This window comes from Ylistrum balloti, unplaced genomic scaffold (genome assembly GCF_031769215.1).
Source record: "Ylistrum balloti isolate Yb309-2 unplaced genomic scaffold, AGI_CSIRO_Ybal_v1 Utg369672, whole genome shotgun sequence".
NCBI lineage: Eukaryota > Metazoa > Mollusca > Bivalvia > Pectinida > Pectinidae > Ylistrum > Ylistrum balloti.
The window spans coordinates 786,375-814,373 of NW_026781917.1; the positions used below are offsets into that span (position 1 = coordinate 786,375).

At 33.2% G+C, this 27,999-nt stretch overlaps 2 protein-coding genes across 2 annotated transcripts; one reads left to right on the plus strand and one right to left on the minus strand.

Annotated features, from left to right (window-relative positions):
- The first annotated feature begins 112 nt into the window (after window positions 1-112).
- On the plus strand, window positions 113-3,719 carry LOC132562861 (uncharacterized). The gene has a single exon (XM_060227641.1). It carries the CDS (start codon window positions 218-220, stop codon window positions 1,658-1,660), a length of 1,443 nt encoding a protein of 480 aa, XP_060083624.1. The 5' UTR covers window positions 113-217; the 3' UTR covers window positions 1,661-3,719.
- Window positions 3,720-5,319: 1,600 nt separating this feature from the next.
- LOC132562733 (ran GTPase-activating protein 1-like) lies at window positions 5,320-27,221 on the minus strand. Its single transcript, XM_060227494.1, has 17 exons — window positions 27,071-27,221; window positions 26,114-26,241; window positions 25,693-25,752; window positions 24,346-24,525; window positions 23,911-24,045; window positions 22,992-23,150; window positions 22,334-22,447; window positions 21,421-21,520; window positions 20,072-20,156; window positions 18,683-18,737; window positions 17,574-17,663; window positions 12,862-12,957; window positions 12,548-12,592; window positions 10,176-10,236; window positions 9,294-9,385; window positions 7,864-7,988; window positions 5,320-7,463 (listed from the first exon to the last, which is right to left on the minus strand). Exons 1-17 carry the CDS (start codon window positions 27,183-27,185, stop codon window positions 7,394-7,396), a joined length of 1,710 nt encoding a protein of 569 aa, XP_060083477.1. The 5' UTR covers window positions 27,186-27,221; the 3' UTR covers window positions 5,320-7,393.
- Between the last annotated feature and the right edge of the window lie 778 nt (window positions 27,222-27,999).

Below are 27,999 nucleotides of genomic sequence, written 5' to 3' on the forward strand. Positions count from 1 at the left end.
GTTCGTTCAGCAGCACTTGAACCCTTGGGATGTAAGGATATTTTGTACTGTTGAAGGATCAAAATATAAGCGTCAAAATAACGTCGAAGCGATGAGTCAGACTTGGGAAAGATATTGTAATATTGTCTTGTGCTTGTCAAGAGACTCTCTCCAATGTGTGTGGAACACAATAAGACTTGATATTTTTGTTTCAGACGAATACACGAATGAAGACAATATGAATTTTCTCAATTACTGCTGTCAGCAGCAGAAGAGGAAGGAGAGGCGCCGATATCTTCAGCAGGTTGATGAACCGATGATACCTGCCTCCGAATCTCCCAAACTAGCACCAGTTTTGGATCATTCAGTACCGAAGTCGACTTCAACATCAGAGAGCATCAATAGCGCGTACATCACTATGATATCTGGTCAGTGTGGTACTCCCCATCAAGACATGATGTTTGCAGTTTTACACAATGATAAAGTTGCTCTGCAGACGCTTATTGAAAAGGAGGAAGTCATCAATTCATGGACAGATATTTTTCAGTTTGTAAATTGTAGTCAAAGAGTAGTTACTCCCATGGAGTTAGCGTGCATGCTTGGTTATATTGATTTAGTGGAACTTTTTCTTGACAATGGTTGTAGTCCAAATCTCCCTACCTCTGCTGGTAGACTTATCCATACGATCATGGATACATTGAAGTCAGGAAAGATGGACATGAAAGAAGGACAATCACTGGTGAAAAGGTTGTGTAATGAAGGTTGTTATGTAAATATAATTGATCAGAATCACAAAACACCAATTCTGTTGGCTGCTGAGCTTGGAGATGTAGAGATACTGAAAACTCTATTATCAGTTGTTGATCCGGCAGTATTAAACCACGGGGATGTCCCAAATGGATTTACCCCTTTACATATGTCTGCAATGAGAGGGGACTTGGATTGTGTTCTGGAAATTCTTAAGTACTGCACTCCTGGCACAGTGAACATAACCGACTGTAAAGGCTACTCACCAGTGAAGCTAGCGCTTGTTTCAATGTACAAGAATGTCACTTATATGAATAACTTGATAAAAGTCTCAAAGAATGGAACTAATGAATCTTCACAGCTACAACATTTAAGACAATTGCAGTATCAATCAGTGGCAATCATTGAAGCTCTTCTTCTGCATGGTGCTGAAATAAATAATCAAACTGATTGTTATAGAGACACTTTATTATACCAGGCTCTGGAACTTGTGTGTAAGGATGAAACATGTGAGAAATTCAGACATGACAAATATAGTCACACAATGCAGCTCATTGCATCAACAAAATTACAAGATCTTAACATGGCAATTACTGGGAACGAATCTGAATCTAACAACAAACAAAAAGCTGTGACGGCATCACCGTATTCTGGAATCGTCCGTCTGTTTGTTCTATATGGAGCTGATCCCATTCAAAGCAAGGATGTTTGGCAGCTGAGTTTTGGGTTGAGGGACAGAACAGAAGTACAACAGCTAATTGATGAAGTTTTTTATTTTTGGGAGAACAATGTAAATGATGGACCCCCAAAGTTAATTCAGCTGAGCAAACAAGTTATAAGGACAGTTTTAGCTAGCTGCCAAAACCTCCACCGAATGGATGACCTTCCCCTTCCTCCGTCCCTTAATGCATTCATCAAACTTCAGTGTCTCTGATCATATGTGACATTAATCAAATCTGTATGAAAAGAAAATTTGCAAATTTATTCCATATAATATTATGATTAGCAGTGGTTCTGTATTTCTGACCTGCTTAGTTCCAATTGCTTGCCCTCCAGGTTGATGTAATATCATTAAATAATTTATTTATAAGGTCCAAAGTTGTTAACCCCCTTTTCCAAAATTTTAATTTTAAATGTATGTTAGTGTATACCCAGGTATCCTTATTCATTGAAAAAATATATAGGAAAAAAACTGCTCAACTTGCACTGCATGATTTTTAAGATTTATTTTTTGCTATTTAACTCAAAATGGTATACAGTATGTCTAGAAAATATAAGTATACATGCAAAGTCTTTATTATGGTTATTTTTCATAATGTGAACAACATGTATGTTGTGTTCATTGGATCAACGTGCTCATATGAAATCCTTATAATTTCCATTTCATTTAATTTTGAATGGACTTCGAATTTCAGCTAAAAGTAAAACCCTGTTTACTGTGGAGTTTGATTTCCATTTATAAATTAACCTCTTTACAGAAAATCCTTTAAAAGGCTATATGTTATATTATTTTTTTTAGCATATAATTTCAATAGTTTATCTCGTATCAACAGTTAAAAAAATTGTTTTTTGTAAGAATTATATTAATAGCATTGAAACCACTCATACGGTGAGAATTTTGATAAAATTCAAAAGGTAAAAAAATAGCCTGGAATATGATGAAAACCTTACCCATTTCTTTAGACATTTGTTTGTTTTCAAAGCTTGTGATGTGCAAGTCCATACCCTTTTTGAAATACTCAGTATATTGTCACAACTTAGTTACCTCCCTTTCCAAAATGCTATAAAGCTATTTTCATGGGTTGTTACTTTTTTAGGTCTCTGGTGCAACATGATGTCGTGATGTTACTGCGACATCAAAAACCACATGTTAATTGAAGAAATTGATTCAACTACAAATATAATCCATATATTATAAAAATGTTTGAAGACATTTTAACTTTAATCCAGTTTAACTGTCAAATTTTCTTTTCTAAACTACTTTTTGAACTTCTCTTTATCATGTTTTATTTGAATAAAATGAGAACTCAAAATTTTAATAAGTGCATTAGTATGACCAATTTTTTGTTAGTTAATCTGAAAGTGATATTGATTTAAATACATATTGAATTTTCATTTCAATTTGTTTTCAGTCTGAAGCAAAATTTACATATTCCCAAGTTCAAAACCTTTGCAGGTGATTAAATAGATGTGGAAAAGTTAAGATATATGTGTATTATTTCAGTTTTCTCAATGTTATGAATTAAACTGTATTGTGCAATATCTCAAATAAGTTTAATGAGTGGATAGATGCTAACATGTCAGTTAAGTTTGTAGAATCTGCCAAATTAATAAAAGATACCGTCTGTTATACATAATGTAGATCCATTTTTTACACACGTTTGTTGATTATGACTTAGGGATGGTAATCTGGAACAACACTTTATTTTATTCATTTTTTTGTCCATGTCTGATATTATTCTTTTTAAGCAGTAAATGCTGATTTATCTAAATGAAAATGTAGAGCTGTACATATTTTAGGGCTCTTCAACATGTATTAATAATTGAAAGGAAGCTGTAAACGTATTGTATTGTACATCAGTATTCTTGAAAAATGTTTTAATTGCACATATTTGAAGCAAAGCTCAATGTATATATGATATACCATATCCCAAGATAGAAATGAATTGAATTTAGAATATAATATTATATACTTTATCATGTAGTTATATTGTTCTTTTTTTCAATAACTGAACAAAAGTCATTTAATGTGTATGTTCTTTGTTAGAAGGCTTTATGCCAGAAGCAAATGACACTTTACATAATAAAGGGAGGTAATTTGCCATTCTCCCTCTCATCCTTGTATATTGTAATATATCAGGATGCATTTAAATGTGCAAATGTATTCTATAAAAATATTGCAATGATATGTTTTTTCAATTTCCTAATAAATCTTCCAATTGGTAAAATGTGAGACTTTTATTAAAAGATGCAGCGTTTGCATGTTCACATCACTTGCCTTGTTTTGTTTTTTTCTCCTTTTTGATTTATTTCATCACGGGACTAAACTGAATTTCAGGAGGAAAATCTTTGAAGAATGCAGAAACCCAAAGTGTCCTGACTGATGAGGTAACATTGTATACTTAAACAAAGAGGTCCAGAATAATGAGGTAATATTGTATACAGAACCTACGGTGTCGTGACTAATGAGTAACATTGAATACAGAAATTAATATCAATTATTTCCTTTTAAAATCTTAATTTCCAGTATCTGTCAGAAAATTATCACTTCTGTTTTTAGGTCATCTGACCCGAAGGGTCCGATGACCTATAGTCATCATGCTTCGTCCGTCGTCGTCCGCCGTGCGCCGTCCGCCGTCCGTAAACTTTTCATTCAAACGACTTCTTCTCAAATACTAGAAGGTCTAGGGGGCTAATACTTGGCACAGAGGATACTGGCATGGAGCTCTACCAAGTTTGTTCAAATGAATGACCTTGACCCACTTTAAAGGTCACAGGGGTCAAATATGTTAAAATATTTAAACAACTTCTTCTCAATAACCAAAAGGCTCAGATTGCTGATATTGTGCCTGTGGCATGCTGGGATGAAGGGCTATCAAGTTTGTTTAAATGAATGACCTTGAACAACTTTCAAGGTCACAGGTGTCAAATATGTCAAAATCTTTAAATAACTTCTTCTCAAATACTAGAAGGCCTAGGGGGCTAATACTTGGCCCATAGCATGCTGGCATGGAGCCCTACAAAGTTTGTTCAAATGAATGACCTTGGCCCACTTTCAAGGTCACAGGGGTCAAATATGTTAAAATATACAAAGGACTTCATCTCAATAAGCAAAAGTCTATGAGTGCCGATATTGGGTCTGTAGCATGCTGGGAGGAAAGGCTACCAAGTTTATTTAAATGAATGACCTTGACCCACTTTAAAGGTCACAGGGGTCAAATATGTTAAAATCTTTAAACAACTTCTTCTCAAATACTAGAAGGCCTAGGGGGCTAATACTTGGCCCATAGCATGCTGGCATGGAGCCCTACAAAGTTTGTTCAAATGAATGACCTTGGCCCACTTTCAAGGTCACAGGGGTCAAATATGTTAAAATATACAAAGGACTTCATCTCAATAAGCAAAAGTCTATGAAAGCCGATATTGGGTCTGTAGCATGCTGGGAGGAAAGGCTACCAAGTTTATTCAAATGAATGACCTCAACCCACTTTCAAGGTCACAGGGGTCAAATATGTTAAAATCTTTAAACAACTTCTTCTCATTAACCAAAAGGCTCAGAGTGCTGATATTGGGCCTGTAAGATGCTTGGAGGAGAGGCTACCAAGTTTGTTCAAATGAATGACCTCAACCCACTTTCCAGGTTTGGCTTGCTTTTTGTCAGATGACCGTTAAGGCCCATGGGCCTCTTGTTTTCATAACTTGGGGAATTGGTAGTATTTTAACAAAAGTGACTCCTCTGAACTCATATATTGCTCAAGGTCATTTTCATTGACAAATTCATTATACTTGTCATAAAGGACCCTTTTCGTCTAGGAAATTGTCCTAAGACAAAACATGCTATTCCATTCAAATAACAATAACATGATATTAACAAATAGTATTAATATTTTAATACATATACACAAATAAAATCCAAGACAATTCACAACATGTTTCTTGTAGGGGCTGACACAATATGTAAATGTTATTGATGGTGTCAGGCCAATGTGTTTCTGACATCAGTTGATATTGCTTCAAATAAAAGACTAAATAACCTTAAACAATCAGAAATCTTAAGGACTTTAGATATTCTCTATTTCATATGAAAAACCCATATGTGTAATGTGGAATTTGGAGGTCTCGCTATCAAAAATCCCTGATCCGCAAAATGTTTTACTGATAAAAACAAATTCCCTGCGATGGCCACCTTCAGAGGATGACAAAAGCTGACTTGTATTGAAACAGTACTGCCCTCTGTCTCGAGTAAATTCTTGACAATTTACTAAGTAGAGTTACTTGCCCATCTGTTTTCCATCAGTCCTTGGTGTTCTGACCAATCAATTCACTAAATCAAGAAACTTTTATCTTCTTCTAAGAAAATTCAACAAAGAATTAGAGACAGAAGATAGGTAAAAAGTTAGCGTGGTTATCTATCACTTACTTAAACAAATTCAAATCAATAAGCAGAAAGGTGTTTAACAATATGGTAGAATAAATCTTAAACTATTATGACAAAGTAAGGCAACATATATCAACAAATTTGCATGTTACAGAACAGCAGCCCTCATTCTTGATACTAGTTGCACATTCTAAAAGATAAATTACAAAGTCAAATAATTTGCGAAAACTCCATCATGAAATCATTCTAAATATAATCCTAAACACATATTTCATTTTCCTACCTTCCAATAACTCATTAAACTCATTCATCAAATTTTAAAATTAAAGTTAAAGGGATCTATCAAACAAAATTGTATCAATAAAATGAATCTTGGCACCAAATTCTGCAAAAGAACCCTTATCACTGCAGATAATCAGAAAAGGGTTTGTGAAAATGTTCAAAGTTCTCATTCCCAAAGCTGGTGGATCACACTAAAAATGACTAAATATGTCAATAGTAAGTGATAATAAATTATAATAGAAACAGCGATGTTCAAATCTATTAAATACTGCAAAATCAAATATTTTCTTGGGCCCAAATTTTCATGATTTTTCACAGTAACACTTTGTAATAAATATGATTTTGTGGATAGATAGAGCTCAATAACTGAACCTACATTAATCACATAATGTATAACAGTTCATTGACAGATGAATTTGTAGATTTAGAATATTCACAAAATCTATGAAAATAAATCGCACACAAAAATTAATGGTTTTACAGTATCATTCAAAATTAAATTTTCGCTATTAAACAATTTCTTTAAGTTCAATTGCTTCAATAAAAATGAAAAAATCCAGTCGTTTATATTTAAATTCCGTTCATAAAACTTACATGGTGGTGTATGTAGAATGAAAATGAGACAAACTATTGATAATCAAAAAACATTCAGTCAGACATCATGTAAAATGTTTGTTGACACAGGTATCAGTCCGTAGGTATGTGAACATCAGTCCGTAGGTATGTGAACATCAGTCCGTAGGTATGTGAACATCAGTCCACAGGTATGTGAACATCAGTCCGTAGGTATGTGAACATCAGTCCACAGGTATGTGAACATCAGTCCGTAGGTATGTGAACATCAGTCCGTAGGTATGTGAACATCAGTCCACAGGTATGTGAACATCAGTCCGTAGGTATGTGAACATCAGTCCACAGGTGTGTGAACATCAGTCCACAGGTGTGTGAACATCAGTCCGTAGGTGTGTGAACATCAGTCCGTAGGTATGTGAACATCAGTCCACAGGTATGTGAACACAGGTGTGTGAACATCAGTCCACAGGTGTGTGAACATCAGTCCACAGGTGTGTGAACATCAGTCCACAGGTATGCGAACATCAGTCCATTGGTATGTGAACATCTGTTCATAGGTATGTGAACATCAGTCTATTGGTATGTGGACATCTGTCCACAGGTGTGTGAATATCAATTCATTGGTATATGAACATCAGTCCATGGTATGTATTGTTATTGATAACTGCTTCATCTTTAGTGATTTTTTTAGTACTGTTACATAAGAAATTGTATTCAGAACCTGAAGAGCGTCTGGAGGAGATTATGTCGTGCTGGTCCAGATTTATCCAAGAGTGGATGTGGTCTGAAATTAAAACATTAAACATTATTCCTGGGATAAATCTTTACATTATATCTACTATGCAATATTTAGGTTATTATATATGAACGTATGAACACAATTGATTTAGTTTTATTTGTTTTCTGTAAAATTTAAAATCAAATAAAACTATAAAATGTTCATTTCTGTTGATACTTTATTTCTTGGATTGATCTTATTCAAAAAAGGCAAAATGTACTCAAGTGATATTCTGGCCTTCAGACTCAAAATTGTTGATGCAACGTCATAAAAATTTTTCTTCTTTGAAGAAAGAAAAAATAAATTTCCTAGAATACAATACAAAAATATCTCACCTGACTTGTGTTCCCTGAGAGTTATTGCTTGTATAAATAAAACAGGATACTAGAAGACTTTTTGTACTTACTTACTAACAAACGCTGACAAAATTTCTCTAGATTGTTTCGGAAAGTATGACTGCTGGACGGCATGCTCTAATACTGTAAGCGGGCCAACTATACTACTGGGTGGTCGGAATTTCTTGTCTTCACCCTGTCAAAAAAAAATAGGAAAAATCTTAGATTTAATAACATACAGCAGATGTATATGAACAAATTTTCACATTTCCATTTTTTTAAGATGAGGTTTTAAGTTTTTATAGTGTCATCAACTGCATGTGAATTATGAGACAATTTTAAATTTCAAAACGAACTTCGACTTAAGTCAAGGCACGGATTCCTGATTAAATCTTCAAATTTGACAGCAGCTCTGTGTGAATATAAGATGACTTACATGCAGTTCTCAAACCATTTTTAATGCACCATGCTAACCTTCATTTTGAATTTTTCAAAATGATCAGTAGCAAACTTTTGTCATAGTCGTAGACTTATCAGCAGATTTAATGATAAACTAATCTATATAAATTGTACATGTTACATTAACATTAAGATGTCAATTTAAAGTACTCATAGAGTGCAAATGAAAGCTGAAATTCTAAAAGCTTTGTAAAAGAAAATATAAAACTATGGGATCATTCTGCTTTATGAATTTTGTAATCATGCCAAGCCTAAAAAATGTGTTTCCAATCTCCTAAACACCAATATGTGTTTGAACCCCCCATCTAATTCTGGTTAATTTTCAGAAGTAACTTGTATTATCATAAAAAACCAACACCCATTGACCATTTGATAGTATCAGTGAAACTTATGAATACTGCCTGAAAAAAGGGCAATAACTCTGTTATTAAGGGGCAGCAAGCCCTGAATATGATATAATGCACATCCTCTTAGTATGACCAATTAATACACCAAGTTTCATTGTTCTAGCTTAAATGAAAACAAATTTATACTCTAGACACAAAAGGTATATAACAAAGGGCAATAATTCTGTAATTCGGGGCTTTCAGAATGTATACACTAAGTTTCATTATCCAAGTTTAAGTACAAGCGATTTAAAGTTAATCTCTAGATACAACATTTTGAAATAGAGTCTTAGCATGATCAATGTATACAATTTCAATTGTTTCAATGTCCTGCTTTAAATGCAAGCAAAGTTATGCTAGAGATATGAAATTTTTACAAAAGGCAATTACTCTGTAAGAGAGGGACTGAAGGTCCTGAAATTGATACACTACACATAGCCTTAGTATTAATAATGTATACACCAAGTTTTAAGAACCTTGCTAAGTGTGGGCAAACATTATGTTCTAGATAGGAAAAGAAGGACGGACAGAAAGATGGAAAAAATGTTGGGAGCATTTTTTTTCTTGTTTACCCAAAATTCACTGGCCAAAAGTATTCAAACTTTATACATATAAAAGTTTTAAAATTAGTTACTTGCTCTCTTTAATAACTTTACCTTTAACACTCCCATATTGACCAGCAAGGAATTGGCGAACAGTGAGGCTCCCCCTTCTGTACTGTCCAGCAGTAAGTCCTCAAATAATTTATCTGAAAGAGTCATTCACCAAAACCTCAATATAATGTCTTTTCATTATATGTCACTAACACAATATGTTATGTTTCATCGAAAAGCTCTGTCGTTATATCAAGCATAGAGGTCATTCCTTGCACAAGTTGCTGTCTTAGGCTGATTATCACAAAGGCATTTGTAAAAGAGATATAAATAATGTAAACATACATAATTTGATGCAATCAAATTCCAGTGTATTATCCCTTTTTCACAAACTATCGTAATGATAAATTAGGGCATTCACAGTACATGTACTTGCTGTATAAATAGCAAGACACCAATTAGCACAATGCTATTGTAGCACTTTCCACTGAAAAGTGCTAAATATGAATACCAGTAAAATAAGGACATTTCTAGTTCAACATATTTAAGTTTATTTCATAATGAAATTTCTTATTAACACATGTTACAAAGATTCAGTATTATATAAACAATAAAGTAATTTGGCAATGTAATTAGAGTCAAAAAGTAATTGGATGGTAATGTAAATATACTGCACATTTTATTTTTTGCTTACTGTAAACATCATTCATTTTTGTGAGAGATTTATTTTCATTGAATTTCTGAGTTCTCTTAATCCACAAATTTTTATGTCCTGAACTGTTAAGATAAGTAGATCTGGATACATTCATCAATGAAATCAAATTACCAAAGGAAACATTTTTTTAAAACTAGGAAAATTGAGCTCCTAGAAAATATATGGTTTAACTGTAGATATATTCCATATGGCAATATCAATTCATCATCCCTTACAGCAGAAAATTATACCTGTGCAATCACATGCTGCTTCTTTGGTCTTTGTGTCAACAGTGGTAACAACAGAAGAAACCTGGAAATAAGAAACAGCTTGTGTCATACCTGTCTGTCAACAAATAAGAAACACAACCTGTGTCATACCTGTGTGTCAACAAATAAGAAACACAACCTGTGTCATACCTGTGTGTCAACAAATAAGAAACACCTGTGTCATACCTGTGTGTCAACAAATATGAAACAACCTGTGTCATACCTGTCTGTCAACAAATAAGAAACACAACTTGTGTCATACCTGTCTGTCAACAAATAAGAAACAACTTGTGTCATACCTGTGTGTCAACAAATAAGAAACAACTTGTGTCATACCTGTTTGTCAACAAATAAGAAACAACCTGTGTCATACCTGTGTGTCAACAAATAAGAAACAACCTGTGTCATACCTGTGTGTCAACAAATAAGAAACACCTGTGTCATACCTGTGTGTCAACAAATATGAAACAACCTGTGTCATACCTGTCTGTCAACAAATAAGAAACACAACTTGTGTCATACCTGTCTGTCAACAAATAAGAAACAACTTGTGTCATACCTGTGTGTCAACAAATAAGAAACAACTTGTGTCATACCTGTGTGTCAACAAATAAGAAACAACTTGTGTCATACCTGTGTGTCAACAAATAAGAAACACAACTTTTGTTATACCTGTGTGTCAACAAATAAGAAACACCTGTGTCATACCTGTCTGTCAACAAATAAGAAACACAACCTGTGTCATACCTGTTTGTCAACAAATAAGAAACACCTGTGTCATACCTGTGTGTCAACAAATATGAAACAACCTGTGTCATACCTGTGTGTCAACAAATAAGAAACACCTGTGTCATACCTGTGTGTCAACAAATAAGAAACACCTGTGTCATACCTGTGTGTCAACAAATAAGAAACACCTGTGTCATACCTGTGTGTCAACAAATATGAAACAACCTGTGTCATACCTGTCTGTCAACAAATAAGAAACACAACTTGTGTCATACCTGTCTGTCAACAAATAAGAAACAACTTGTGTCATACCTGTGTGTCAACAAATAAGAAACAACTTGTGTCATACCTGTGTGTCAACAAATAAGAAACAACTTGTGTCATACCTGTGTGTCAACAAATAAGAAACAACTTGTGTCATACCTGTGTGTCAACAAATAAGAAACACAACTTTTGTTATACCTGTGTGTCAACAAATAAGAAACAACCTGTGTCATACCTGTCTGTCAACAAATAAGAAACACAACCTGTGTCATACCTGTCTGTCAACAAATAAGAAATACAACTTGTGTCATACCTGTCTGTCAACAAATAAGAAACACCTGTGTCATACCTGTGTGTCAACAAATATGAAACAACCTGTGTCATACCTGTCTGTCAACAAATAAGAAACACAACTTGTGTCATACCTGTGTGTCAACAAATAAGAAACAACTTGTGTCATACCTGTGTGTCAACAAGTTAGAAACACAACTTGTGTCATACCTGTGTGTCAACAAATAAGAAACACAACTTTTGTTATACCTGTCTGTCAACAAATAAGAAACACAACCTGTGTCATACCTGTCTGTCAACAAATAAGAAATACAACTTGTGTCATACCTGTGTGTCAACAAATAAGAAACACCTGTGTCATACCTGTGTGTCAACAAATATGAAACAACCTGTGTCATACCTGTCTGTCAACAAATAAGAAACACAACTTGTGTCATACCTGTCTGTCAACAAATAAGAAACAACTTGTATCATACCTGTGTGTCAACAAATAAGAAACACAACTTTTGTTATACCTGTCTGTCAACAAATAAGAAACAACTTGTGTCATACCTGTGTGTCAACAAATAAGAAACACAACTTTTGTTATACCTGTCTGTCAACAAATAAGAAACAACCTGTGTCATACCTGTCTGTCAACAAATAAGAAACAACATGTGTCATACCTGTCTCTCAACAAACAAGAAACATAACTTGTGTCAAAATGCCATGTCATAGATTGTAAGCTAATCCATTACTATAAAAACTTGCATCAGGTGCACACATACATAATTTGCATAGGAAATCTTTTGAAAATACTGAAAATATACTTCTACTTACATAATTCGCATCTAAAAATAACGTTCATATGAAAACATTATTTATCCAAATGCAGGAAAAGGTTCATAAATATAAAGTTGTGTTTCAGGATCAAGTTTGCACAGATTTCAGGATCATGACATTACGTCCATTATTTTTGACAATTCAACAAAAATTCCAGTTGTCATTAGATTCAACAAAGTTTCAAATATCAAGAAAAGTTTAGCTTACTTCAAGGGAGACAATTCTAAATAGTATTTTTGTTTTCTCACCTTCATAAATGTCTGTACTGCCTTGTCTACATCAGAGCTATCACTCTAAAAAATGAAAATCTTGACTATATTCTTGACTACATGTACATATTTTAAGAAGCTGAAACACTGTAAAACATTTAACTATATTGTGTTTATCTAGTACACACATATGAAAATTAAAAAATAAAGAATTTTTCAGTAAGTTTTGAAACTTCTTTCAATTATTAACTTTTTTCAAAGAATTCTTTATTTCTGATCCTAAAAGTTATAAAACACATTTTAATACAGTTTCGATGACAATAATTTCTCTATTTGAAATGTGAAATCTTTACCCCGAGTTCTTGTTTGAGTGCAGTGGCACGTCCTGTTCCCATCTGAATCAACTTTGTCGGAGAAGGAAATGCCAGAAAATCCTTCGCAGAAACAGTCTGAAAAAATAGTATCAAACTCTACTACATTTGAAATAATGAATATACAAGTAAGAAGCATCACCGTTTAACTGAATGACACCTACATGTACAAGTAGTGATGGTTGGGGACCAGAGACAGATTTGGTTTATACGATACAACTCCAGTTAGCAGACTGATCAGATACCATTGTAATGGAAATATGTCCATACATGGTTATAAGCCCATTAACTGAAGACCAATAGAAATAAAAACAAGTGCTACATTGGAATATCATTGTCCTGTAAATGGCCATTTCCTGGATTTTGTGGTTATGGCTGCTTGTTGATCCCCTGGGTGTATAGCAGGATAAATACAGATTAAAGTTTAAGATAACAGCCCAAAGCATGTTATGATGCATGCTAATCTATACTTCTTACAAATAAACAGTAAACAGTTTTTTTTCAATGATAAAATATTCCTGATTTTATTAAAATTTCAAAGCAATAACAAGATTTATTTTTCACAGGTATCATGAAACAATCTGTTTTCTCTGCCAATTTTGATTCAAAGAATGGATACTGCATACAAGGATATTTTTGACCCCATTTAACTTTTGCCCTTTACAATCAAGCATGGCCAGGACAAGCAAATGCAGGATGATAAAAATATGTTGCACTTATATAACCATTTGCTGTAATCCTCAGGGTAAAATTAACACATAATAAATAGTACAAGGGCCAAAATATTTCAATATACAGTATCAATTCAATCTTTAGAATCTATTTTACTTCTTTTTTATTTATTTTATTTTTCATTTTTGTCTTCTTTTTCCCTATGTAATCAATGTCTTTATTCCATTTTTCATTATCTTTAAATCAACAAAGGTCAGGAATACATATATATTATGTAAGTACACAAACACAGGTTTCTATTGTTATGAAAATAAAGCTGAGTGCAAAGTCTCCAGTTGAAAAGTATGTGAAGATAGAAACACAGGTCAAAGGTCACATTAATACATTACACCTCAAGATGTATGGCAATGTCTGATAATTCTGCTAATTGCTAATTTTTCACACCAGAGAAACAAGAAATATATTTGGAAATTTGTTATATTTAATTTATAATTTGTTATAAATATTTCTTTTATTTCCCACAAAAATTTCCAAACTTAAGAAAGGTTCTACGTTTTGATCACTTAGTTGTATGTAGGCATGCCCTTAGTACATAGATATGGACCATAGGTTAGGACTTTGTGTCTAATCTCTGTCGGCATGCCTCAAACTATGAAATTATCAATGGTAAATTTTATTTGGTAAAATTGGTAAAGTTCTAAAAGAATTTTTTTTTGTTAATATCTTACTGTACCTAAATTCCGAAGGAAAGTCAGCTAGGAACTTGGAACTTAAAAATCAAAATACAAGGACTTCTCTAGCAGGCAAAGAATTAACAGTGGTCAACCATTTCAGGTAGAATCTGAGCATTTTGTACAATAAAATTTACAATCAAATTGTTACATATTTTAAGTTAAACGTCTAAAATATTGAAAAGGTTGAGAAAAGAAACAATTAAACAGTTTTTTAAAAATGAAAATGGAATCTTTGGTTAAGCAGAATTACCTTCCAGCATTGTACATGTCCAGGAAAAGAAATATGGAACCTACCAATCACAGGCTCAATGAATTGGATGTGTACACGTACACCCAAAGAAAAGCTATATTCAATGTAGAAAACAATGAAATATTGCCAAAAAAAGGAAAAGAATCAAGAAATTTCATATTCAAAACGATTTATTTCGTTCAGACATGACAAAAAAAAATCAATCTTGGACCAATTCGAAATTTACACAGCCTGCTACAGTAATTATATGAACAAACTTGTAGCGCAGTGATTATGCTTTGAAAAAAGACTGTGACTATATCCTTTAAAGCAATTGACAACTTTGGTGTAAAAAAGATAAAATGTAAAAATGACTCCTATATTTAGATTTAGGCAACATTGTGACTTAAAACTTAACAAATGCTGATCTACAATATACTAGCACAGAAAATAATAAAACAAGTGACTTTGTATATCCCTAAGCTGTTGATAAATCTTTAAAATAAAATATCCAAAGATTATCTAAATAGACATTGTATATCCCTTAGCTGTTGACAAATCTATAAAACGTGATAGCCTAGGATTGTCTATATAGGACAGCCTAAGGTACTAAAACAACAATGATGTACTAGGAGCACAGTTGTACAGTCACTGCTAATTGCATTTAACATTTTCTATCAGGACATTTTTCCATATTTTCACCAAATACCTACATAACACAACATCTCGCTCCCATTTAAAAATTTCAAGTGTTGAGATTGTGTAACTAGAAAAGCGATCCTATGTTGAAAGTCAAATTAAAATCAAATTCTTCATCAACATTTCCAATGTGGGAGAGTTGGAAAAAAAACTGATAACCAATTCTTATACTCCCACTACCCTAGTAAAGAGATGATCCATTTATATCCTAAAATAGATATATGTTGTCGCAAGAAAATTAAAAAGAAATTTGCGATACTTCATGAAGATATGATGAAAAGATGCATCATGAATTTCTGTTTTACAAGAGTTTTGCAAAGAACTAGAAGCACATAGACAAAAACTGACTCCAAATCAAATTATCTATTAGATTAGCCTAATGTCAGTTCCTTTTTCATTGACAAAATCTTAGTAGGTTTTAACAATGGGTGGAACAACTATGCCTGATTGCAGGAATAGTAAAGCAAAAAATAAACTCACAGAAACCATCCCAGAATCACACTGCTTACATATTACATCAAATCATAATTGGTCCTCAGTGTGAAATATAAAGAAAATATCTGGATTTGTTTCTTTGTTCTGGATTAGAAGTGTAAGGAAAATCTTGATTTTAAATTATAATTCGTTGGTATATTCTAAGAACAGAAATGTTATTTGTGAGTAAATTTCAATAACTGGAATAACATATGTACGTATATTTTAAGAATAGGAATATTAACATAATGTTATAAAAACTCACCATGCTTATCAAGATAAACACATGAATGATATATATCTAATTATAAAATCACAAGTCAGAAAAAAAGTTTAAAATCTTTTCTAGCAGCCGACAAAAATGAGGTATGATAGCTACAGAGACATGGTCAATTTAAGAGTATTTTCCCACAACAACTGTAAAAGATAATGACAAAAGGAATAAAAGCATATTGGAGAAAGAACTGCCTACATTAAAATCCACATTCACTAATCTGTATTATTATGATATATACTAACAATGGTTTTAATACGTCTGACTGATATTTTCTAAATAACATGTGCAAAGAGTATAAATCTCAGCTTCTGGTTGGAAACTTTGTATACAGTTGCATAAGTATACTTATAAGAACACCATACAACAATACCATGATGTTACAACACTAAAATATCACAGATAAATTTGAGAGATCCAGAGGGAAAAAATACATTCAACCATTTCTCCTCTCTAAAATTTACATATGAGTCAATTTCAATGAGACACTTCAACATGGAATATGAATTGTCCTTGGGACTGATATATTATAGCAAGTTTCCAGGAGTACTAGGGTGTTCGCTGTTGTCAAGACAGCTTCATATTTCCAAGATCCGCGACGAGATCAAGTGTGGCATCACCCTGCAAATAACCCAAAGGAGAGCTTTTAGTGGCTTTGATATAAAAACTGTGATTTTAGCTACCAAAACCATAAAAATTTGCTTTTAATGGTCATGATATTTGTAATATAAGCAGCCAATACAAAAATATGTGCTTTAGATGGCCATTAAAAAGATGAAAAAAATGTGCTTTTTGTATCCAAGACAGAAGACATACAGCACTGCATATAAAGTACCAATGGTTGTGATGAAAATTTGATTGATTGAAAGTGATAGGTAAAACAGTTTGTGAAAACAGTGAAATCTGATAAGAATTATCTTTATTGGTTTTGAAAAACAGGGTAGGAAGGGTGGTACCACACTTGACAAGTCTTCGAACACAGATCAGATTAAATATTGACACTGGATGGTATAAATCACATATGAAGGTATACCAAGATAATTTCATTGATATTGATTTTGATGTTGAAACTTCAGTGAAAGTATCCAAGTAACATTTCTGATAAAAGTATAATACATGTAAGTAATTTTGTATTGAACAAACATCATGAATTGAGTCATGATTTTGCACCTCATAATCAATTAGTAAATACCCATGTTCACCTCAGTCAAAGTTTGATTGTGTTTTAAACTATTTCATCGACTTGGATCCTATACTTTAAAATGTCCACTACATAATTAAAGAAAATAAAACCTTCTTGGAAACGACCTTTCAGTATTCTAAAATTTTCTTTGTCTACTGGTTTAATGACTGCAGAACTAAAACATTCTTGGAACCACAGATTTAATGATACCAGTAACAACATCAACCTGAAAATAATATGCAAGGAACTGACTTTTTATATATCAGCAATTCGATGAGTCAAAACACATCACATAAAGAGGTCTGTAAAAACCAAATAATAAAGAGCTAGTTATGGGGAGTTAGAAAATGCTCTGTTAGGTGTAATGTAGAGATCACAGGGTCAGAATGTTACAGCTCTGAGATAGTGGTGTACCTGTATAATTCTCACCTGTTTTTCAGGACTGATGGCCTTCCCTTTCACCTGTAATTCAGGATCATCCACAGCATCTCCCTCTTCATCTTCTTTTGCCTCCACCTCCTACAACAGATCATGTACACAAGTAACTCACAGTCCCTATGGAGATTCAACAGGATTAGTAACTGTGTGATATGTATGCTAAGATAACATAAATTCTTCACATGGTGCAGTCCTAACTCACTTTCTATTCACCAAGCTAACCAGAGTTTTATACAATCTGACAGCTTGTTTTGCAATTGTAAAATAATGAAGGTCATACTTTGTTTCCTTTTTTTCAAAAAAACAGATTAAATATGACTATTGGAGCAGTGTACCACCCTCCAAATTCAATTTGGTTCAATTACATTACCTCTAAGGGCTATTGCAGTGAAAATGTCTCAACAAGAGAGAGGGGAGGGCTGGTATATGCATTTTTTCTTGTAACAACTATGCATAGAATTTCTGGAGTCCTCCCAAGAAATTTCAATAAAGTGTTTACTTGAAATCAGAATTTCACGACTATTGTTTCGAAAAATTGAACAACGGCATTGATTAATGGGAGAAGGGAGAATTTAATACATTGCTATGGTACAATGTACTTGGCTATTTTTTTTTATCACTGTTTAAAAAAGTAAAATTGTTATGAAATGCTGCATGTACCATGGCTGTATCTCACAAAGTCTTGAACCTGATCTTGCTAATAAATAATTTCTATTACATCTTGTATCATAATCCTATTTCCTCAAAATATTGTATTATGACTATTTCAGTCAAATATCCCTCCACTGAAAGAACTCTGGGTTTGTGAATCTAAACAAATGAAAGACTGATTAAAATAGTACTGTCTAATAAGGTGCAGTTTTTCCAGTACTCATCATGAATAGATTTTCTTTATTTGTTAAATGTTTGAAAGATAAATATTTCACTGGAACAGACCAGACTAAATTTTTGCATAAAATCAACTATAACAATTAGCAAATTATCAAAACTCCATGATAAATTTAAACACTTTATGGACTCTAAATCACTCAATGATTTGTACTTTGACACGATAGTAAAGAGAAAATATAAAATGGTGTTATAGAGAAGAATATACAAACCTCTCCATGAATGTCACCATCCTCTTCATCTTCTTCATCAGTACCCTCATCTCCACTGTAACCAGATACAACCTCATATCATCTTTAATATCTTTATTCCAATTAAATTATGACTTCCTGAGAAAAATGACTTCAATAAGTAATAGTCTGTAGTATAATGCCCTACAATTATTGTCTATGAATTGTATCTGCGGTTACCATCAAACTATCGTAAAAGGAGAAAAAAATTGGGGAACTTTGTTTTTTAATTTCCCTTCTTTCTTAACAAATAACACTTTTTTGCCTTGGCAATGCCTTACTATGGCACTGAGAGTTTGTCAATTAAAGGGAGGTAATTAATTTATTCACCTTATGGAGACAAACTTCATACTTCAAAATTGGTGCTAATTACTAAAAGTGATATTTGATTTTGAAAAAAATTAACTTCCAGTGTGATAATGCATCAGAGCGTCCAGATATCACACAATATGTGTACAGATGTGGTGTCATACATCAGAGTGTTCAGATATCACACAGTATGTGTACAGATGTGATGTCATACATCAGAGTGTCCAGATATCACACAATATGTGTAAAGATGTGGTGTCATACATCAGAGTGTCCAGATATCACACAATATGTGTACAGATGTGGTGTACATCAGAGTGTCCAGATATCACACAGTATGTGTACAGATGTGGTGTCATACATCAGAGTGTCCAGATATCACACAATATGTGTACAGATGTGGAGTCATACATCAGAGTGTCCAGATATCACACAATGTGTACTGATGTGGTGTCATACATCAGAGTGTCCAGATATCACACAATGTGTACTGATGTGGTGTCATACATCAGAGTGTCCAGATATCACACAATGTGTACTGATGTGGTGTCATACATCAGAGTGTCCAGATATCACACAATGTGTACTGATGTGGTGTCATACATCAGAGTGTCCAGATATCACACAATGTGTACTGATGTGGTGTCATACATCAGAGTGTCCAGATATCACACAGTATGTGTACAGATGTGATGTCATGAGCCCAAGCTTTCATGGACATCATCTTCATATCTATGACCCTGGCTGTGATGAGGATGTAAAAACCCAATCTACGGTAAATAGTGACAATAATTGCAGTTGAAAGTGGACATTTAAACAGGGTAGAAATCACATGAGTCATTGAGAGCGAGGACGATGTGACTATAAAGACCACTATTATGATGTTGGTTTCTTAAATAAGGATGGGCCTATTGATTGATGTTTTCTTCCAGAGTACCTGTATTATTCGTACCATCAGTTTTATTGCGACATCAAAATGTTACATTAGAATCATTTTTTCTGCAGAAATGAAAGCAGCTTAAGATTAGTCACATGTACTACATATAAAAGCATATTATGTACCTCAGAGATCCAAGAGCATCTGCCCTGTTGATAGCCTCCATTGTACCTCTCACCTCTTCAACACCATCTTCTCCAAGCTGATTGGCTGTATAAGAGAAACACATAAATCACAAGGAAATCAAATTGTGATTATTTGAAGTCAATAAACAAGAGTCAGGCCTCAGTATTATAAATCATTCCTGTTTTTATTAATGATTTCTATAATAAAAACATTCAAATGTTACTTCTCTGTTTTAATCATTTCAAGTACAGATATCTATAGGTCTTTTTCAACAATTCTCTGAACTCTATAATGATGTCATGAGGCAAAACGGTGACAATATAAAACGGTTTTACTGATGAAGACAATACATTGAGGCAAAACGGTGACAATATAAAATGGTTTTACTGATGAAGACAATACATTGAGGCAAAACGGTGACAATATAAAATGGTTTTACTGATGAAGACAATACATTGAGGCAAAACGGTGACAATATAAAATGGTTTTACTGATGAAGACAATACATTGAGGCAAAACGGTGACAATATAAAATGGTTTTACTGATGAAGACAATACATTAAGGCAAAACGGTGACAATATAAAATGGTTTTACTGATGAAGACAATACATTGAATGTACAATATATGGAATGATACAATGTTCAAAATATCTACCATACATTAGTAAAATAAAGTTGAAATCACAAGAACATTTGCAGCAATTTTAACTTGATCTAGATTTATATGACAAAAAACCTTGACATTTTAAAAGACAAACAACCTTGACATTAACAGCCTTGACATTTTATATTACAAACAACCTAGACATATTTAAGTTAATACATGAAGTTTTATAACATAAATGAATTTATTGCTTGGAAATTTCTGTTCTCTGACATCACCAGTTATTATTTACTATATATAAATAAATGATATCAATATTTCAATGAAATTCCAAGAAAAAATTAAACTGAATGAGGACCTGTTCCATAAATCCCCCCAATAACCCTTTGATCCTTAATGATGCTTTTTTTAAAGTATATCAACATAGGGAAGGAAGTTTGGCAGAACTGGCTGGCATAAAACAGATATTACCATCATGTCTCAGATGTCTGATACTTCACCAACATGCCAAATTTCACAAATCAAACAAAATCTAATTTTCAACCAGTCAGATGCACTATTTGAAAGTCATTTTGGTGACAATCTCCCCAAATCAAAAAGCAAAAAATTTGTTAGCACATTTTGAAATCATCAGTATTAATCCCTAACAGTGTGGTGAAGACCCACCTCAATTTTGGGGGCTCATTACATACTGAAATGTTCCATTCGACCTCTTTAAGGGACAAGTTAGTGTAAGAACTTACAATCCAAATCTAAAATCTCCAAATTCACTTTGTTCTCCATTGCATCAGCAATCGCTGTGGCTCCTGCCTTGTTTATTTCATTCCCAGAGAAATTCACTTCCTATAAGGTTGAAATCAAATCATAGAAATGTTTATAACTCTGCAATCATATTTAACAGTCTGAATGATGAAGCATTATTTTAACGAAGCTAAATCCTCTTTTGATATTTAGTATAATTGTCTGAGTAATGTGTAAACATTTGGAAATAAAATATTGATTCATGAAAGGTTTTATGTGGTAAGCAGTTCTAGTTCATAGAATGTGACAACCAGAGCAAACACTTAATATCAGTCAAATCCATCAATTTTCAATAACGAAGCCACTTCTTCACTAACTCTAATGTAAGATGTTCTTTTGAAGATTAGCATAACAATTTCCATATTTCTTTATTAGTGTCATTTCTGTGTGGTGTCTCAATCCCAATATGAAACTTAGTCTTTAACTTTTCATTAAAAGATATGTCATGCACCAGTTTCTACAAAACCCAACAATTCTTATATCAAATGTAAGAACTTCAGAGAAATTGTTCAATTCTATCATTCATATATAATATATGTGTAACTAATAGCTACTACACAATCCATTATAATTAGTATGGATTGATTGTTTTAACTATGCTGCTCATTTTCCAAACAATTGATTACAATTCATCAACAATACAAATTACTACATTAGATATTCCAAGTTCTGCGCAGACCTGTCAACTTCGACTGAAAAATTTGAAATTTCATGACCTCAAGAACTTGCAACAAAGACTGGATATCTTTTTAAATCTAGAACCCTCCCAATAGTTGCAATTTTTCAGAATTTGACAAAAGTCCTAATTAAAACTTTTAAATTGATGCTCCATGTTTAATGGTAGCGATACTTTACCTTCAGACTAGTGTGACCATCAGCGATGGCGCTTGCCAACACTTTTGCTCCATCTGTCCGTACCAAACAGTCACCAAAATTTAATACTTCTAATTTCTGTACATGAGGTAGAACCTATAATATAAGTGAAAATACAAAAAATTGCTTTTCAAATTAAAAATTTCTGTCACAAATGAGTTGCTTCTCAAAGGCCTGTCATGCATACAGCATGAAACAAGAGGTCATTTTACAAATTAAGAACTGAAACATGGCTGGCAAATTAAGTTTTAGCTAATTACATAATTATACATAGTAAGAATTTATATCAAAATGGCAAGTTAAAATGAGGCTTCAAAAGGTCATGTGAAGAATTCGACTATTTCTAATCAAAACAAGGATGGGTGGTAGACATAACAGCGAGTGTTGACTAGCATTAGCAGGAAGCTGGTCATCTTAATCATTTTTTCTCTGAGAGTGTTATGGTTTTGTGAATTTTAAGTAATAACAATACTTGCCCAAAATCAAATGCATGGGAAAAAATAAGAAAATCTAACCATGTAGTCCTTATATTTCCATTCATAATACCATAATTTTGCATTGAAAGAAATATCCCAAAACAATCACAGGTATCCATGAACAGCGATTTCTGTGACAACTGAAATGTACAGGAGTTACCTACCTTTGCTATGCTTTTGGCACCTGCCACTGTGAATGTGTTGTCGTTTAGATTTAGTTTTTTGAGCCCTTTGTTATGAGCTATAGCATTAGCCAGGGCATTTATTCCAGGAGGGTTTATCCCGTTCTGTGGCATAGAAATCTCCTCCAGGGTGCCTATCGCCTATTAACAGATAGTGTTGAGATTTAAACATGTTCCCACTGTTTACTGGCAAAGCCTCTCGTATCAACTTATAGAAGGAAATTCTTTTCTAAGACAAATAATTAAATTCACTAGATATAATATACAAGAAGCTGTGTTCTATATATTGGCAGAAATACAGGTATTATATGATTTTTCATAGCTGATACACAATTAGCTTTGAACATTCAAATATCAAACTCATAGAGTAATTGGCTGTCATTTATAGGTCATGGCGTTGTCATTTATAGGTCATGGCAGATGAAACAGTTCGCAGCTAAACTTGTTCATTTCCAGTAACTGCAAATGTCAGTTTACTTTTATATCATAAATCATTTAGCATTCTTCATCATAACTTTTTAGCTGTAGTCATATGACAATCAGTCATTTCACTTATGACATACATGTTTCTTTCATCAACCCTTTCACATCAGTGTAAAACTTCAAAATGAGAAAAATTAGATTTATATTTGCTATAATCTTGCACTTAAATTATCCATCTGATTTCTGTAGTGCCTTTGTAACTTTATATACTGTAAAATCACGTTTTCTTGGGACTAAATTTTTGTGGGTTTTTCCCCAAAACATCACTCTTTTGTCTACAATTGATTTTCTAGCAACATAGATCTCTAGTGGTGGACATAAAAATCTGTAGATAAGAGTACCCATAAAATCAATGAAAACAAATTCCCCTTGATAATCAATGACTTTACAGAATGTGGGTTTCCTCTTGTAAAAATACCTTAAATGCTGCAGCCAGAGCAGTGGCGCCATCATTCTCCAGTCTGTTTCTTCCTGATATAAATACCTGTAAGGCCAGTGGTTTACCTGCAGCCGTGCTCGACTTGTGACAGTCCAGAAGGCATTGAGACAGCATCTGTTTAAACAGGTCAACCAACAGTGTTTCAACAGTCTCCAAACAGATTTAATGGACCTTAAGGGCATTTTATTACAGAATCTTCAGGATTTTTCTGGGGTCTCTCAGCAGCTGGTATACCGCCACATTACCAATGATATTTAGACTTTAGTTTTCTCAATTCTAAATCTTTTTCCCCCCAAGTCTGATGATGATACTTATTTAACCTTCGAAGTATGTTTTATGACTGAAATAAAATCTTCAGAAAGAGCAAAATGTGAACTTAAAGAAATGGTATGTAAGAGAAGAAAACAGGATCACCTTTCCGCCCCCAATGCCCAGACCATTGTTGTTGAGTTTTAATTCCTTCAGTGTGTAACAGCTTGGACTCTTCAACAGCTCTATCAGGCCGTCAACACCAGTCGGACCAAATGCATTGTCACTGAGGTCAAGCTCCACCAGTCCAGCACCCGCAGATATAATGGCTTTGCCTAAATGAATCTGAAAAACACACCGGCACCATTGAAATATCAGCTGCACTTGCACAAACCATCAGTAAAAACCAAACTGTGTCTTACCCTTCGTTGTGTCCAACGAAAATGTTCTCAATCTGGTAATACTATAAAGAAGTTTTGGTAAAACAAGAAAATTTGAAGAACTCTACTTTTGAGTCTGGTATTTATATGAACCTATGGGATATTAGCTGCAGCCTTCTCTGAATTTTTATTGGGTCTTATTTACCAGAACTCTTTGTTCAACTTTGTGCAACAAACCTTTAAACCAAAATTTAAAGGAAAATGCACTTATGTAATTTTACATAGGGAGAAACTATGACGATCTTTACTGATAGAGAATTTATATATCCAAATTGTTACCAAATGTTTTTAATTAATAAATTGAAAATTAAGTTTGAAACTTCAATAGACTTCATAAATAGCTGTTCCTCAATGAATTAAATTTACAATTCAAAACACCTGAAAAAGTTATGTGCAACATAAATAATTGTTTTGGGGTTTAAGATGCTGTAAGCAAACAGGAGAACACTCATTGAAACCATTATGTAAAGGATAAATTATTACGTATCCAGATATTATGTTATCTTTCAACACATGTATGTGCTCTATCAAACATCCATAGACTACATTAAGGTTTGTCCTGACTACTGAGGATGATTAATATTTATCAAAAACTTTTCTGTTATCAGTGTTACAATATACTGTATAATCATTAGGTAAGTTTTGATATGAACACATTATGTAATAACACCCATCTAGTTGTGATTGGATGGAGGCTCCTATTGTGATGATCATAACTTAATGGTGTCAAATGCATTGTGACCTTACCAAAAAACAGAAATGGAGACAGAATATCACCAACTTTGATTTCACTTTGAACTAATAAAATGCTATTTTCATGAATGAATGCTAAAATTTCCATGTTACATGGCAATAATAAATAGAATCATGTATTTGTTTCCAATTCATGTGATATATGAAACTTGTTATATTTTTTTCATTTTATGAAAGATTCAGACTCAAATCTTGTACAAAATGGAAATTTATGTAATGTTCTCTAGATCATATATCTATATTCTATTATTTCTACAATGTCCTTTAGACTTTATATCTATATTCTATTATTTTTATCTAGGTTTAAGTAATTTCTCACCAAAGCAGGAGGAATTTCTGTTTTCAGTCGGCCTGTAAACATGTCACTCCAGTGTGCTCTCTACAAAGAAACAAAAAAAAAATGGTCAATATTACACTATGCAACAGCTTAAGTGTTCGTGAAGATAAGAGATCTCTGACTGACTTATACGATATGCAACAAGTACCCTTATGTGTTTCAAAAAATAAAAATCAGCACTTCAAATCTGAGTATGGTGAAACCAAGGTCTAAAATATGTAATTCTTGAAACTTTGTAAGCTTCTATCAAATCTGTTTCTCATACTGTTGATAACATATTCCTCATACAGAACATTTTCACAACATCAGCAGGCTATGAACTATATTAAATTGATACATCTTGCATAATTGTCTTTCTTTGAAAATATGGCCAGGACATAAGAGATTAGATACATATTTCTACCTGAAATTCTGGATGCTTCTGTAAGGCTTTGGCGATGACTTCAGCAGCATCAGCTCCCAATGTGTTCCCTTCCATTCTCAGAGCTGTCATTGTTTTGCATTTTGCTATTTCGTCAGCTAATTCTTGGGCTAAATAAGAAAACATTGTCAAAAAAAAACTGATTGATAAGACTTGCTGCCAAGCTTTGTTCATAACATACACAACAAATGATACTACATTACATTTAACTAAAGATTGGTGACTAAATGACACAACACATGGTCAAAGACTTCTATGCTGTCCTTCTTTACCTCTAGTACTATTTGGACTAAACATCTCTTCCTTACATGCGTAGGGGATACAAGGTATTGAAAATCATATTTTTAATATCTGTATTAATCCAGCATTTGAGAGGTAATTACATATTTGAGTAATCAATTAGTTACTCAAATGCAGGGCCATGATGATCATTATGAAATAGAAACACAGGGATTTTTCTGTAAGCTATGGTTGTTTAAGGAGAGTGACAGTGGGGTCTCAAAATTTGAGTGAGACTTGTAAAAGCACAAGTCCAAGACTAAAAGTATCCTAGTTCCAAAAATCACCGAACACAGGAAGTTCTTTCAAACATTTGTAACAAAAAAAAGCATGATAGTTTTATATTGTTAGTCAAGAAACGAGATAAAAAAATTCCTGCTATTTCGTTCGTACAATAATATATTTCACATGTAAAACATTAGAATCTTGTGATATCTCCTAGACCTTAGTTTAGATAAGGACGAATTCGAAGGAGACAATGTATGGTCGTTCGTATTGAACCAACATTATGCATTATTCATCTTCAACAATTTTCCAAGTCAATTTGGAGAGGTCAATGTCTTCCTTCGCTGTTGTTACAGAGAAATGTACCGTTAAATCTCCACACTAAGAGACAATGAGGAGGGTAATACATTTTTACTATCGACATAGAGACATTACCGTCTTTCGCTGAGTTCAGTTTTAGTCCTCTGCCTTTAAAACTTAATTCGTATGTTTCATCTACTTTGGTTTTAGCTAGCTGCTCTGTTACTTGTGATATGTCGCGGGATGCCATTATGAGGCCGTTACTTCTGTTGGTATGCCAGTTGTTTTTTCACCATGCAACTTGTAGATTATGGCGGCGTTTTTGAACCTACTTCCGGTTCAGCAAGGGAGGTAATAAGCTTAATTGTGCATTAAAGATGCATACTCAGACAAATAGAAAAAAAATTAATTCGTCCATAAAGTGTTTTTCCAGGATAAGAAATTGACATAATTAAAATATCATACTTACAACTAATACAACTACACTCTCCTATCATTTTTCAGACAGTAAATGTTTTCAAAATGCAATAGAGCAAAATTCAAAATTGAATATATTGTCGCAATTTTTATTTTTATTTTTTTTAAATGAAACTATACCTATCTTACAATAATTGCAAAAAATGGTTATCCCAACTTATAGCAATTGTTCTTTATGGCCGTGATGAAAGCATGTGAGGGTCTTACTGTTGGACGAAACTTGAGTACCCGGAAAAACCTTAAATATTATATACCCTTTTAGTACGTGCGCGATCGGCAATTCTAACCCTGGCGATTAACACTGCGCCATCCGATCACATAGAGTACACTATTTATTTGTTGTGTGTGTATGATTTACTGAAAAATAGAAATCTTAAAAATAACACTTTCGAAATATTACGTGTTTTTCGTAAATCTCTAATACCTTTTCACTCAAGAAAATATCCTTTGAATGGATCCAATTTCATAAATGTAATTTCATAGCACAAAGCTCTAAAAAGACTTTTTGTAGGTTAACCCAATTTTGAAAGGATGTACAATTCTCAACATAGGCCAGTTGAACAGCTTGTTTCTTTCTCATATTCTTG

Excerpts from the sequence above, each read along its gene's own strand:
- LOC132562861 (XM_060227641.1), top strand. The coding sequence starts at position 218 with ATGAATTTTCTCAATTACTGCTGTCAGCAGCAGAAGAGGAAGGAGAGG.
- LOC132562733 (XM_060227494.1), bottom strand. The coding sequence starts at position 27,185 with ATGGCATCCCGCGACATATCACAAGTAACAGAGCAGCTAGCTAAAACC. Across the intron at positions 24,046-24,345 it reads TGGGCATTGGGGGCGGAAAG|ATGCTGTCTCAATGCCTTCT; the intron begins GTGATCCTGTTT and ends CTGTTTAAACAG. Across the intron at positions 12,958-17,573 it reads CCATCAGTCCTGAAAAACAG|ACTGTTTCTGCGAAGGATTT; the intron begins GTGAGAATTATA and ends CTATTTTTTCAG.